Raw genomic sequence first — 15,219 nt, 5'->3', positions numbered from 1 at the left:
TTTCACAGAAGTTTATGGGAAATTCAGGCAATGCTATCTTCCATTTGAAACCCTCCCATTGTTTCTAGCCATTTTTTCTGTCTCTTATTCTTTCCATTTAAAAAAAATCAGATGAGGAAGAAAGGTAAGAATAACATCTTCCTCTGGAAGCACGCAATATTACTTCCAGGTAAGCCTACAATCCTAGGGTGAATAGTCCACCAGATATCATTGCTGAAGCAATTTAAATGATCATTTAATAAATGAACTGAAATTTATCAGTACATTTGCAACTTAGATTTCTTTGAAACCTAACTGTGGGATGTGTAGGCTTCCAGATACTCCTGGACTGGAACTCCCAACAGGTCTAGTTAGCAAACACATTGGTGAGGGATCATGAGACATGTGATCCAACAACATGTAGATGGACATAGATCTCAGTGGACAACAATGGGGGAACCACCTGTGTTTTCAGTGGGCCACACTGTTACATGTTCTGGCCACCATTTCAGGTGAATTGGAGTCTTTTTTGTTTTTGGACTGAGTGGGGTTCTAGGGCTGTGAGAAGCAAAGCACCCTACAACTGATTCAGGTTACTTTTAGCCAGTTTTAAGGCTAAAATGGCCTGAAATTTAACACTTTTAAAAATATCAGGTGGGTCAGGGCTTCATGGGTTGTGCTTTCCCCATCACCACCATAAGTTTGCAGCCCTGTTATATTCTAGTCTAGTCCAAAATTTCCTGAGCTATCTATTTATTTTAGAGTTCAGGATACCAAGAAATGCTGGTACAGTATTATGTCCATATGAATAAATATTGGTCTCTGTCATATCCCTTTTATTTATTTCCAGGACTTTAATTCATGGAGATAAAAAGGCTGGGTTTACAGTTTTCTGGGCAGATGATGGTCTGGACACGGGGCCCATTCTTCTGCAGAGGGAATGTAATGTTGGCCCAAATGATACCGTTGATGATCTGTATAATCGGTTCCTTTTCCCAGAGGGAATAAAGGCTATGGTAAGACCTGTGTGCTGACGGTGGGTTTCTACAGATTGTAGTCCAACACAACTGTTGGGAAGCAGGTTGGAAGAAGCTAGTCTAGGCAAGTGGTGGGAAAATGACACTTCAAAACCACATTGAATAATTTCAGTCAAGGGAAGACTAATGCAGCAAGTTGTAAATAATAACGGCGGGGTACAGACCGCCAGAAAGAGGCAGCCGGTGGCCACCTCTCTTTTCTGTGTAACCGTGCCACAACATCCAAATTGTGCTGCGGGGCTACGCAGAAACAAAAGGACCGCTAAAAAGTGGCTCCTTTTAGTGCTGCCACAAACTGCCTGTGATGGCGCGAGGACATCACTGCCGCATGCCCCTGTCTCAAAGGCGCGCGGCAGTGATGTCACAGCTGTGCGCACCGTGTATATGGCCCCGCACAGCTGTGATGTCCTGGTGAAGTCCTAGGGTTGTGGGGCGTCTGGAAACGGCACCCCGAGGCAACCCTAGCACGTTGCCAGGACGTGCTAAAGGGCCCGTATGTACAGGGCCAATAATACTTAATATTTATTTAGAGGGTTTTTTTTAGTGTTCAGAACTTTTCACATATATTGCTTCAGTAATTTTCCCAACAGTACTATAAAGTAGGATGATGTTACTATTTTTCTGTAAGTTATGGAACTGAGACTGTTCAGGAAACTATTGGAATATTTGTTGTTGTTAATTGCCTTTGAGTCAATCTCAACCCATGGTGACCCTGTGAGTGAGACATCTCCAAGACTTCCTGTCCTCCACTATTCTCCTTAGTTCCTGTAAATTCATACATGTGACCTCCTCAATAGAGCCCACCCATCTAGCATGTGGTCTTCCTCTCTATTTCCTTGCATCTTTCCTACCATTATTGTCTTTTCCAATGAATTGTTCCCTCTCATAGTGTGGCCGAAGTATGATCAATTTAATCATCTTGGCTTCCAGAGAGATTTCAGGCTTGATCTGCTCTAGGACCCATCTGTTTGTCTTTTTGGCTGTTCATGCTATCCTCAGTACCCAGTATACCACATCTCAAATACATAAACTGTTTTCTTAATTGTCCAGCTCTCACATCCGTACATGGCAATAGTGAATATAATGGCTTGTATGATTCTAACTTTTATGCTTTGTATATCACAAATAAATTAAAACTGGGCTGAATTTGAGGTTACATCCTTCCTAGTTGATGACATGTACTGATATAAATACATGGTTAAAGATACAACTGTACAATAGAGCTGGGAAATGTTACTTTTGGACCAATCCACCAGTGAGCATGATCACTTTTCCAAACTCTGCTTGACAACTTTATTGATCCCAGGGTTACTGTATATTCATGCATTCCCAATTGAATGGTGATGATGATGGTGGTAGTGATAATGATATTTATTTCTATCCCACCTTTTTCCCTGATTGGAACTCAGTGAAGATTATAACATTTTAAAAATGGTTAAAAACCCACAAGATACAAAAGTTAAAACACAATTAAATAATCAGTAAAAAATTAAAACAAGATTAAAATATATATAATTAAAATACACCCACCCACATCCACTAGCTCAACAATTAGCAATATCCATTGCATTGTGTAAGATGAGCCTCATATCATCATTCATCAAATGCCTGTTGGAATAGAAAAGTCTTCACTTGCCTGTGAAAAGAAAGTAGGAAGGGTGCCAGTCTAACTTCTCTGGGAATGGAGTTCCAGAGCCTGGGGGGCAGCGACTGAGAAGGCTTTCTCCCATGTTGCCACCAGAGGTTCCTCTGAACTGGTGGAACACAGAAAAGTACAGATTTCTCCTAGTAGATCTCAGTGCATAGTCTGGTTTGTAAAGAAGAATATAGTCCGTCAAATAACCTGGACCTGAGCCATGTAGGGTCTTAAAGGTCATAACCACTACTTTGAATTGTGCCCGGAGCCAGTAGAGCTGTTGCAACAAAGAAATTGTATGCTTCCCATAACCAGCATCTGTTAGTAATCTGACTGCAGCACTTAGGACCAGCTGAAATTTCCAAACATTCTTCAAAGGCAGCACCATGTAGAGTGCATTACTGTAATCCAACCAGGATATAACTAAGGCATGTATCACTGTAGCCAGATCTGATGGTGAATATGAATTAGTTCTTTTAGTAGTTATAAATATTGTAGAAGCCAGGATTCTTAGATTTCTACAACAATCAAAACTGGTTGGTTGTTTAATTTTTCTCCTTAGGTAGAAGCTGTACAGCTCATTGCTGATGGCAAAGCTCCTCGTATCACCCAGTCTGAAGAAGGGGCAACTTATGAGGGCATCCAGAAAAAAGAAAATGCAGAGGTATTGTAGGCAACAGTGTGTCTGTGTGTTTTTGTGGTCATTTGCTCGATGTTAATCCAGCAGCATAATAATCTAACAATAATCTGTTGGGAGTGCTTTGAATGTGTGTTCCTACAGAGCAGGGGGTTGGGCTGGATGACTCTTGTGGTCTCTTCCAACTCTATGATTCTATGACTGTTGAGTTTATTGTGACTTTATAGGTTTATTGTGACCATTTCAGGAACAGATGTCATAAAAACAGAACTTGGCAAAGTTACTTTTTAGACTAAATTCTCCAGAATCCCAATTCTGCTAGTTGAAGGGTTCTGCAAATTGTAGTTCAAAAGTAACTTTTCTAAGGTCTGCCTAACATACGCAGAAGTTGAATGAATTCCAAGGAAATGTGATATGCTTCCACAGAAGCCATTTATAATTAGAAACTTAATGACCTGTATGGCATTTCCAGTATGGGATCATTTTATGTGGAACAGCTGTTCTTTCCTTAGGCTCAGCCTACAGAAATATAAATAAATTATCCATTTAAATTAGATGTTCTATAGAACATCGGGTGGGTGGGAAAAAACCTTTCAGCATATTATTAATATAAAGATCGTGGTTCGATTGCTGGGAAAATGTTGTTGTTGTTATGTGTCTTCAAGTTTTTCATGATTTATGATGACCCTATGATGTTTTTTTCTGGGGCTGAGAGAGTGTGACTCACCCAAGATCACCCAGTGGGTTTGCCTGGCCAAGTGGGGAAATGATCTCTGGTTTCCAGAGTCATAGTCAACACTTAAACCACTACAATGTACTGGCTCTGGGAAAATAATAGGAATATGTTAAAGTCAAATTGTTAAAGGCCATCACCAACTGTTGAAGCCAGGTTGGTTCCTTAGGGCAGGGGTGGGGAAACTGCAGCATTTAGGCAACATATGGCCCCCACCATGGATGCACCCCTCATTTCCCAGGGCACCCACAAAGCTCTTAGATGTCCTGCAGTGTATTGAGGAGGTTAAAAAGATTATGAGCTATAGTTTTCTAAGTACCAAAGTCCCAAATAAAATTAATCAGGACAAAACAATATCCAATGTATTAGTTACAATCTTGCAAGCAGCAATATCCAATGTATTAGTTACAATCTTGCAAGAAATTGTGTCCTAGGCAAGTAGGCACACCCCAAACTTCACACAGCAAGTTTTTAATCCCTTTCCCTAGAAGCATTTTTCCCTCCCCTGTGACTTTTATTGGCTGAAGTCATCAAAGTGTACAGCTAATCACTAACGCTTAAAATGAATACATTATATCTGCCCCTGTTTATATGTTTCCACCAAACCCCACTTTTCTTTTTATAAACCTTCCTTTAGGGTATACTTTTGACATGGTTTTCAGCAAAGGTGAAACCTATGCAATTGACTGAAACTTGAACTGTGATTTCAAGTCAAAATCTCATTATTGACTGTTCATTCTCCCTTACATGTTTGCATTATCTATCTTTTAGCTGGTTAGTTACATTTGCCCCAAAAACTTCATCGGGCAGCTGTAGAGCTTCTTTCTGCCAAAAGATCTCTGCAAAGTTTGTGTGGAATTCAAAAGATAACCACCTTTTCATCCAGTGGGGCCCTGGAGTCCAAAAGCTCATTTACAGGGAGTGTGTGTGTGTGTGGTGTATTTTAAAAACCATATCTGCCTTTCTAATCCAGAGCCCCATCTAAACTCTTTATTCTCATTTCTACTAACTTATTTGTGTGTTGAATCCAAATATTAACCATTTCTTCCAAGATCATCCCAAGTGCCACAAAAACTGACCAAAATATAGTGGCTTTGCTTTAGGTGTAAACAAACCATGACTTGCTGTTAACATGCAAATGTGGCTAGGCAAAATCATCTTTTGAGTTTGGATAACACAGCAAGCTGTAACAGCCAAAATCCACAAAACGATGACACTTTTATTGGCCAACCTAAATGCACAAAATATATGTTACACACTTTCAAAGCTCCACTGGCTTCTTCATCAGGGAAAGATGTTAAAAATCATATAGGAGGGAAAAAATCATTGAGGGGGAGAAATTTAAGTTCCATTAGCAAGACAAAAAGAGATGGTTCTCTGGAGAGGGCCAAGGTTTTTTTTCTCCTGTATGATTTTTAACATCTTTGCCTGATGAGGCAAAGCCAGTAGAGCTTTGAAAGCTTGCAACATGTATTTTATTCCTCTTGGTTAGCCAATAAAAGTATCACAGGTGGGATACAGACCGCCCAAAAGGGTGGTCTGCCACTGCCCTAGTTTGCTGCGCGAGGGAGCCGCAGCGGACAAACCGCACAGCTCCCTCACGCAGCAAAAAGAACCTGCAAAAAGGGGGTTCTTTTTGCAGCGCCTTTGTGATGCCGCAAGGCACCAATGGCGCACTTGCGGCATCATAAAGGTGCCGAGACATGTGGACACTAGGCGTCCGTCACATCAAAAAGGTGGTGCTCGTATGTACAGGACACTGCCATTTTGACACCCTCGTCATGTGCGAGGGGTGTCTGAAAGTGCCGCCCCTCGCAAGTGACGATGGTGCCCCATAGGGCTCATCTATCAAGCGCCACTGTTTTGTGAACTGAATGTTATTGTACTTTGCTACATGGCCGACATGGCTACCCCAGATAAGATAGCAAACTGTGGTTAATCTAAAACAACAAAAGCTTCCAAAGTTTCTTCTTCATGGCCAGGCTAACTGGGCAGGGAGAGTATGTGAACCTTGGTGGAAGCTAGACTTATTTTCATAGCACTAAACTATGGCTTTGCATTTTGTATAAACTAATCTGTGAAGTACTTAAGTGCATTTTTGGCCTTTCTGCAATATTATCCTGATTGAATTCAATACATTTCCCACCATAAAAATTGCATTCTCTGAAATGAAAGTTACATTGTTAGTAATTAAGAAGTCAAGATACTTGCTTTGATTTTAAAATGTTTTCTGAAACTGAACTGCTCCTAGTTTTTGACCAACAGTCAAGTCATATGTCTCTGCATCAGATTAATATGGATATTATTGTCATCTCCCTTGCTATGGCCTGATTAACAAATTTCTGAAGGAGTTTGACAGAATGAAATCACATATACAAGTAGGAACAATTCAGCTTCTCTTTCATTGGTTCCTAGATTCCCTGGGATCAACCTGCAGCTGCTTTGCACAACTGGATCCGAGGACATGATAAAGTACCTGGAGCCTGGGCAATAATTGATGGCCAGGTAAGCACTGTAAATTACAAGCATCTTCTTTTTCTTCCTTGATAACAGTATTAATACAGATAAATGTTTGATCAAACATAAGGTTCAGAACAGTACAGGTAAATTGATGAAAAAATGAGGAATACTTTGGCAGTACTTCCAGTGGTGGCTGGTGGCTCCCATGTCCATACACTTCTAGGGCAGTTCAGTAATTTGGTCCATTGCTTTAAACTTATCACTCAAATCTGAAGTGGATTCACTGTTTTAATGAAAAGGGGTCCAGAAGCTGCCATGAGACCAAAAATGCCAATAGTGTGAATTTCTCTCTTGACTCAAATATTGCCTGAAAAACATTGATCACGGTAGACAATCTCTAAGACCAAAGGTCAATTTTTCATACCTGAAGCTCACTATGGGCTACATTAGGTCCCAAAATATAAAATAATTTAAAAACAAAGAAATTAGAAATGGCTGGAGAACTACTAGTAGTTTAATTTGGGGTGGTGGTGGGAGAAGATTTGGAGGAGCAACACATTCTCTTTTTAAACCAGGAATAGAAAAAGGAACAATTTGGGATTATTTGTTTTCACCCATAGTTGTATGGAGAGGAGGGGTGACAAGGGCCACACTTTGTCCACCACTCATTTAGATGAATTTATAGTTGGTTTTGAAATATTTTTCTTCTGTGCCATAAATAACAATTCCCCAAAATGCCTCTAAAAAGAAAGCATTTGTTTCTACCTACTCCTATCAGTTGCATACTATCCACAGATGAAAACCAGGACACTTGTGGCCAAGCAACATAATAATGTGGTCTAGGTGTCAAACATTATTAATGAAGAGGAATGCACAAGTTAAAAGAGGCTGCAGCTGATTAGCTTTGCCTGAGCCTACTGGAAAGGGCAAGTTTCTGCTCCATCCTCTCTTCTCCCCCCTGCTGTGTTAATGGAATACAAACTATTTTTTGCACTTTGAACTCAGTCTGCTGCAGCTGAAGTAAGCCAAGTAAAAAGGAGAAAAGTGGAAGGAAGGGAAAGAAATTGGGATATTTTAAAAGCAGCTGAAAAACTGGGACAATAGAGACACTGTCGCTGCCAAATCAGGACAGTTGAAGGATAGGTAGGTGACCTGTCTTTTACTGAGTCAGAATAGTGTTTCTGTTTATATAGTAGTGTTGACATTGACTGGCAGGAGTTTTTTGACCTTTACATTGCAACATCAGGGATTGAATTTATAACTTTTGGCAAGTAAAGCACTGAACTCCATGGCCCCTTCCCAATAATAATTAAAAAAACCAGTCATATTTCCTCAACGTTTGCTTAATTGTTAATAATTCATTCACTTTTGTTAAAAAACTGTGTTTGCTTAATTAATTGTTAATAATTCATTCACTTTTGTTAAAAAAACTGTGTTTGCTTAATTAACTGTTAATAATTCATTCACTTTTGTTAAAAAACTGCACCTTTTTTCAGATGGTTACTTTCTATGGATCCTCATTGCTAGAAGGTTCAGCACCACCTGGTGAAGAACTGGCAATAAAAGGTGCTGCAAAACCAGGATTAGTAACTAAGAATGGCCTAGTTCTGTTTGGCAATGATGGGAAAATGGTAAGTTTTTGAGAAGGTCAATAGTAAATGCCAAAAGGAATGAATACTCAACAGCATGAGCAAATATAAAAATTGGTTGTGTGAATTTTACAGAAAACAGTATTAACTTTGCGATGGCAAGAAAAGAATTCAGTACAAGGTACTGCATCAGATAACTAATACAGGGAAGGACAGCTGTGGAAGGCTAGGGGGCTGCATTGGTCACTTGGCTGGGAGACCTTGGAGGGCTGTAACTCTCACTCTTCCAACTCTGCAAAAAAAAATTTTAAAATGATAAAAAGTTTTTTCTTCCCAAATGTCTTGTAGGGGGCAAAGGAAACATTTTCGCCATTTTGGGAGGAGGGGGGGGGGTTCTTACTGAACTATGTTGGGTCCAGGAAAGGGCTTTTTGAACAATAGGAATGGAGTAGAAGTCACTTAGGCCTGTTACAGACAGCCAAAATAAAGCTGCTTCGAGTCACTTTGGAGGTATGGTATTTCAATGATGCATGAGTCCTAAGAGTCTGGAAGCTTCACCAAAGCTGCACTCCAGTCTTTAGGACTGGAGTGTGGCTTTGGTGCGGCCTTTGGACTCTTAGGACGCATGTATCATTGAAATACCATACCTCCAAAGTGACTTGAAATAGCTTTATTTTGGCTGTCTGTAACAGGCCTTACTGTCTCAAAAAGGGCTTCTCTAGGGCCTAAATTAGTTGTGGGTGGCTAAAATGTAATGGAAATACTTCCCAATCCTTTGTTTGACCCCTGGCAGGGAGCAGAAGGCCTCAGAATGTGGTAGAAATGTCTTCCACAGCCCCTTGAGATGCTTTTGGGGATTTTTTTTTTACCCTTGGGGGCCAAATGCAGCTGATGGACCAAACCTTGCATACCCCTGTCCTTATACAAACCCACTTCATTTAATAAAACTTCCAACGGAGAAGCTCCTTTTTCCAAAGGTCCAAAATACACTGCAGAAGTAATCCAGTTTGAGACCACTTTAACTTCCCTGGCTCAGTGCTAGGTAATCCTGGGAAGTGTACTTTATTGTGGCAGCAGAGCTCTATGGCAGAGAAAATATCTTACAAAACTGAAATTCCCAGGATTCCCTAGCATTGAGCCAGGACAGTTAAAGCGATGACAGACTAGATTGTTTTAACAGTGTGTTTTGGACCAAAGTCTTTTTATGTCTTCCCAACACAAACTCTGTTCCTTCTTGCATTCTTTCTAGCTGGAAGGTTATTTTGGGCAGCATAGACATTGGGATATGGTAAAGGAGAGCTGGAGAAATACACACTTTTCATTGAAAGGTTGGTAGGTAAATAAATAATAAATAAATAAATAAATACGTTTGTGATACTGTGTGTAGTCAAAGGCTTTCATGGCCGGCATCCATAGTTTTTTGTGGGTTTTTCGGGCTATGTGGCCATGTTCTAAAAGAGTTTATTCCTGACGTTTCGTCAGCATCTGCAGCTGGCATCTTCAGAGAGAGATTCTTTGTGATACTGTATTTGCAGCATACCATGCAATAAAGCGTGAGCTGAAAAAGTATGGGATTCTACTTTAGTCAATCCTTCTATAGCTACGTGTGCCTATACACACACACACACACACAGAGCAGGCAAAGTAAAATGTAGCTGACCCCAGAATCCTTTATTGACCAGGTATGAATTGCAGAAGGAGAAAGGGGACAAGCAGATAAGCTTGTCTCACCAACTATCCCCAGCATGTTAAAAATATTTAAGTTTAGTCACCAAAACTAAAATCTAAAAAAAATGGGGGCTGGGGAAAGAAATAGTCATCCTTGAATGCATTTCAAGTGATATTTAAATGGCTGAAAATGGTTTTGTTTCCTTATGCATGGCTTACCTGACTTGCTGCTTTTAATGTGCATATTGTTAAATTTGGGTAAAAAGTTTGCTGAAACATGTGGAGCAGATTTGTGGTACCAAAGTTTCTGTTACAGGGCCCAGGAACAAGTCTACTTGTTAAGTGAGGTATACCTGTACCTGTTTTCCTACCCTGCTAACTGGATTTCTCTCCACCCCACCCCACCCCCAGTTGCTGGTAAGAAATTTACAGTTTGAAGATGGAAGAATGATCCCAGCATCTAAATATTTCTCTACTGATGAGATGTCTGCCCTAGAACTTACTGAAGAGGAGAAAAAGATGGCAGAACAAATCAAGGTAAATTATTTGAGAGAGGAAAGACACCAGGAAATTGGAGTATTTATTTAAACCTGATGGTCAGAGAGTGTTATTGCTTTTAAAACTTTTGTACAGTTCTCATGAAAACATTAAATGCTTTCTAAAAAAATGCATGAGTAAGGAAAATGAGGGAGATCAAAAACTGTACAAAACTGTCAATAGGAATGGGGGCTAACTTAATATATATATATATATATATATATATATGCTTAAATACACATGTTCTTCAGAGATAATCCTACATGTATACAGGAGCCTAAACCAAGTTTCTAATCTCAAGTAAAATTCAGAGACATAGCTGTGTTAGTCTGGATTAATATCCAAAGAGATCTTGTAACACCTTTTAGACGATAATTGAGGATGCAGCTACACTGTATAATACAGTTTGACACCATTTTAAGTGCTGTAGCACCATCCTATGGTATCCTGGTGTGTATAGTTTGACAAAGTCTTTAGCCTTCTATGCCAAAGCACCCTAGTGCCTCACAGAACTACAGATCCCAGGATTCTGTAGGCTGAAGCCATGGCAGTTAAAGTAGTGTCAGACTGCAGACTTATTTCTACAGTGCAGATGCATCCCAAAAGAAAGAGGTTGGTAGCAAGAGTAAATCACCCCTGAACAAATCCCACCAAGAGAACACCATAATAGGTTCACTTTAGGGTCATCATAAGTCAGAAGGCACACCACCAACACTAACACTACAACAAAGACTTGTTGGGCGTTGCAGGGCCCATTGATGATCAATTAGAAATAGGTAGTGGGGCCTGAATCAAAGGTGTAAGATTGTGCAATTTGTAATTTGGGAGCAAAAATCCTTATCAGTAGTTGGATATGCTTGTATCCTTGTCTGATATATTTTCTGTATCTTGCAGTCCATTTGGAAGGGGATTTTGAGTAATGTGGCTGTAATGGAGGACACCACTGACTTCTTTAAATCTGGAGCCTCTTCTATGGATGTTGTTAGGTCAGTCAATATCTTATAAAACTCTTGCAGTGTGGTCATGTTGTAGCAGACAATCTAAAAGTAGAGTCTGGTTTTCAAGGCCCTTTAGCAATAGCAAGTGCATTTCTATACCACTTATCAGTGCACTTAAGCACTCCCTAAGTGGTTTACAAAGTGTAAGCTAATTGCCCCCAACAATCTGGGTACTCATTTTAGAGACCTCCTTGGAAGGATGCAAGCCTGAGTAGAGCTTCAGCCCTTTTGCTAGTACTGAACTTGCAACCTTATGGTTTGTGAATGAGTGGCTGCAGTACAGGCATTTAACCACTGCACCACCAGGCCTGTTCTTTCACCCACCACAGGGTCCTCATACTTGGCAGAAATACAAGACAGGGCCTTTCCTGTGGTTGCTCCCATATTCTAAAGTTCCATGCTGACCAGTCTAGGTTGCCACTCTCTTTCATCCTTTTGCTGTCAAGCAAAGATCCCCCCCAAAAAAAGACATACGTTAAAGCTACTCACGATGTAGTCAGTCAATGCAAAAAAAAAACCACAAGCACAGGCGGGGGAGGGGGAGAATATATTTAATTCATTAATTCAATAAAATCTTTTTATCCTGCCCTGAATCCAGAGATTTCAGGGTATTTCAGTGTTGTATGAATGTTATCATTTTAACTGATTTTTCATGGTTTTGTTTTATTTTCAAGGATGATTGAACAAATCAAGGAAAAATGTGGTGGACTTGAGCTACAGAATGAAGATGTCTATATGGCTCCAAAGCTTGGAGATTTTATCCAAATGGCTGTCAGAAAACACAGGGGAGAAGACAAAGATGAGGAATTAGTAATAGATTATGTAAGATACTTTCCAAAATCCATGCTTTCTTTTATGAGAAACTAGCAAAGTGCCATCATTGTGGGCAAGATGTGTATAAAAGATTCTTCATGGGACATCTCTGTGCCTCTGGCACATGACATATGGCACATGCACATAAGATCTATCAGTAATAGGATCGGTTATTCTCTGTGTGTGTGTGTGTGTGTACCTTCAAGTCACCTGTTAACTTATGGCGACCCCCTGAATTCCATAAGCTTTTCTTAGGCAAGGAATACTCCGCCTTTAAAGCAGCTGGAAACCGTTCTATTTTGCTTGTCTGTTTCATCCCTAAATTAGTAATCTGATCTAGTTAGTAAGTAATCTAGTTAGTAATCTTAATGTTTTCTTCAGGAAAGTAATGATAATATTCACAGGTTTATAGGACTCACAGACACTTTTGGTTTGGTTTACTACTAGGTTTCAAAGGAAGTAAACCAAATGACAGTGAAGATGCCATATCAGTGTTTTATCAATGGACAGTTTGTAGATGCTGAAGATGGAAAAACATGTGATACCATAAATCCAACAGATGGATCAGTGAGTAAACCCCTTGGGGTGCATCATTCCCCCCCCCCCCCTTCATCCTGGATTTTGTTTAACATTACATTTATTAAACAAGGAACAATTTCATAGCTGTTTTATTTATGAATTTGGCTGGAAATTTTAGCAATCTATAGCAACATATGCTGTAGTATGTACAGTCAGCTTCTCCTTTTTAAAAGGTCATAAATCAAGACTCTAGTTTTGTTTTTTAAAAAACAAAGCAAAATCCTGAATGGCAAATTTGATTGATACTTGGGTCCATGACCTCTAGGGATTTGGAGCTCTATAACTCCTAACATACTGAGTGAACATGTGCTTGTATGTGCCTTTAGGTCACCTGTCAAATTATGGCAACCTCATGAATTTAATAGGCAAGGAATACTCAGAGGTGGTTTTGCCAGTTCCTTCCTCTGAAATATAGCCCAGGGGCACCTGGTATTTGTTGGAGGCCTCCCATTCAAGTACTAACCCTAGTTACCTTCCAAGATCTGTTGCGATCTGGTACCTTTAGGATATTTTGGCTGCCCACTTCATTTTAAGCTACATAAAGAGGACATGCTTCAGACAATTTTGCTTAACTTTCTTGAATTCTATATAGAACAAAAGGCCCATGCCCAGATCAACACATCCCTTGACATTAGTCAATGAATGTACTGTATTTTTCCATTTCTTTTATGTACTTTTTTATTGTTTGTCCTCCTTCCTTTCCTTTCCTTTTTTATTTTAACTTTTTCTACAACTTTACCTCCCTCTTTCCTTTTTCCATAAAAGTATATAAAATGATTTCTGCTAAAGGAAAGTGTGTAACATTGAACTGTTTTTAAAAAAGGAGCAAGGAGGAGCCAGACTGAGGGTGGGTAAGTGGAGAAGTTTGTAGTTGAACATCTTGTCAAAAATGGAAAAACAGTAATTTATTAACTGAAACAAAATCTGACTTGTTTTACTTCAGAATTAGAGCAAGAGCTAATGGCATCTCCCTATCAATATGACAGGTGATTGCAAAAGTGTCACTTGCTTCAGTGAGTGATGTTGACAAAGCAGTTGCAGCGGCAAAAGATGCTTTTGAACATGGTGAATGGGGACGGATGAATGCAAGAGAAAGAGGGAGATTGATGTACAGGTATGACATTATTACATAACAATGCACAGGTATGATGTTTATATATAATAAATGCAAAATATATTTTATATTATATTAACAGCACATGCTGTTAGGTGAAATACCAAATTCTTGAGGCCTTTTTGGGGCAAAGACTAGTAAGAAAATAACTTTGTAAATTAAAAAATTGACACACTCCTGAAAATGTGATACTGATACCTAAGAACATTAATTTTCTAACTCTTTGATTTTATTTATTTATCTTCAGTCTTTTCTTCCATTTGTTCAACACTCACATTTTTTCCTTTTTTTTGAATTTCCCCCCTCACAAAAAGCCTGTGAGGTGGGTTAACCGGACATAGCATGACTGACCAAGGTTACCCAATAACCTTCATGCCTGAGTAGGAATTTGAACTCAGATCTCCTTAGCAAGTCTGACTTGCTAAGTCACATTGGTACATCACATCGGCTATCTTCTGCTCCCTCTTCTCCCATGATCTTCTCTGTGCGCATACAAAGATGTGAAACAGTTTTCATGTCACATCTTCAAGGTTTTTTGCAGAATAAAAAACAAATTCCTCAAATTGAGTACCATTCTCATCTTTTAAAAGTCAGTAGTTCTCCTCTGGAATAACTAGTTAAGGGCATTTTGCTATTTCCAGTTCTAAATATGTCATTTTATAGTTTTTTGTGGGTTTTTCAGGCTATGTAGCCATGTTCTAGAAGATTTTCTTCCTGATGTTTCGCCAGCATCTGTGGCTGGCATCTTCAGAGATACCAGCCACAGATTCTGGCGAAACACCAGGAAGAAAATCTTCTAGAACATGGCCACATAGCCTGAAAAACCCACAAAAAACTATGGATGCCAGCCAGGAAAGCCTTCGACTTCACATTGTCATTTTATATTTTGGAATGTCTCTTTAAAGACTTGCAGATCTGATGGAAGAACACCAAGAGGAGCTGGCAACCATTGAGGCTATTGATTCAGGAGCTGTTTACACACTTGCTCTGAAAACCCACATAGGAATGTCAGTGCAAACATTCCGATATTTTGCAGGATGGTGTGACAAAATACAGGCAAGTTGATATATGAGCTGGCATTAACATTCATGGATGAAAAAAGTGGATTGTGCTTTTGGGCACACTTCAGTCCTTTCCAGCAAAACCACCATTTTGTCTGTGATTATGGTTGGAAAACCTCAGCAGTCTAGTAAAAACTTTTATAACAAACTGGAATTTAAATACTGTACATATGTGCAAAGAAAGGGGAAAAGACAAAGGGGAAAGAGAGGAAGAAATACATAGGATATGAATCAGTATGTAGAGTGATCTTGTAGCATCTTTGAGACTATCTGAAAAAAAGAAGTTGGCAGCATGAGCTTTTGTAGACTCCAGTCTACTTTCTCAGATGCTTTAAGATGGATAATAGGATACAAATGTGGACTAGGTATATACATCAA

General features: G+C 39.5%; 1 protein-coding gene across 2 annotated transcripts in view; it reads left to right on the top strand.

The window, feature by feature from the left end:
* ALDH1L2 (aldehyde dehydrogenase 1 family member L2) overlaps positions 1-15,219 on the top strand; it is a 48,823-nt gene that overhangs the window by 19,432 nt on the left and 14,172 nt on the right. For both annotated transcript variants that reach the window (XM_089528019.1, XM_089528020.1), the window contains exons 4-13: positions 830-995; positions 3,215-3,316; positions 6,438-6,527; positions 7,979-8,113; positions 10,151-10,276; positions 11,171-11,262; positions 11,949-12,096; positions 12,535-12,654; positions 13,653-13,780; positions 14,686-14,836. In XM_089528019.1, the coding sequence (XP_089384145.1) occupies positions 830-995; positions 3,215-3,316; positions 6,438-6,527; positions 7,979-8,113; positions 10,151-10,276; positions 11,171-11,262; positions 11,949-12,096; positions 12,535-12,654; positions 13,653-13,780; positions 14,686-14,836 (1,258 nt within the window). The remainder of the gene's footprint in view (positions 1-829; positions 996-3,214; positions 3,317-6,437; positions 6,528-7,978; positions 8,114-10,150; positions 10,277-11,170; positions 11,263-11,948; positions 12,097-12,534; positions 12,655-13,652; positions 13,781-14,685; positions 14,837-15,219) is intronic.

This window comes from Sceloporus occidentalis, unplaced genomic scaffold (assembly GCF_023333645.1).
Source record: "Sceloporus occidentalis isolate IW3139 unplaced genomic scaffold, rSceOcc1.0.p SCAF_5, whole genome shotgun sequence".
Taxonomy (NCBI): Eukaryota; Metazoa; Chordata; class Lepidosauria; order Squamata; family Phrynosomatidae; genus Sceloporus; species Sceloporus occidentalis.
The sequence above is the reverse complement of the archived record's forward strand: the minus strand, read 5'-3'. Positions and strand labels throughout refer to the sequence as shown.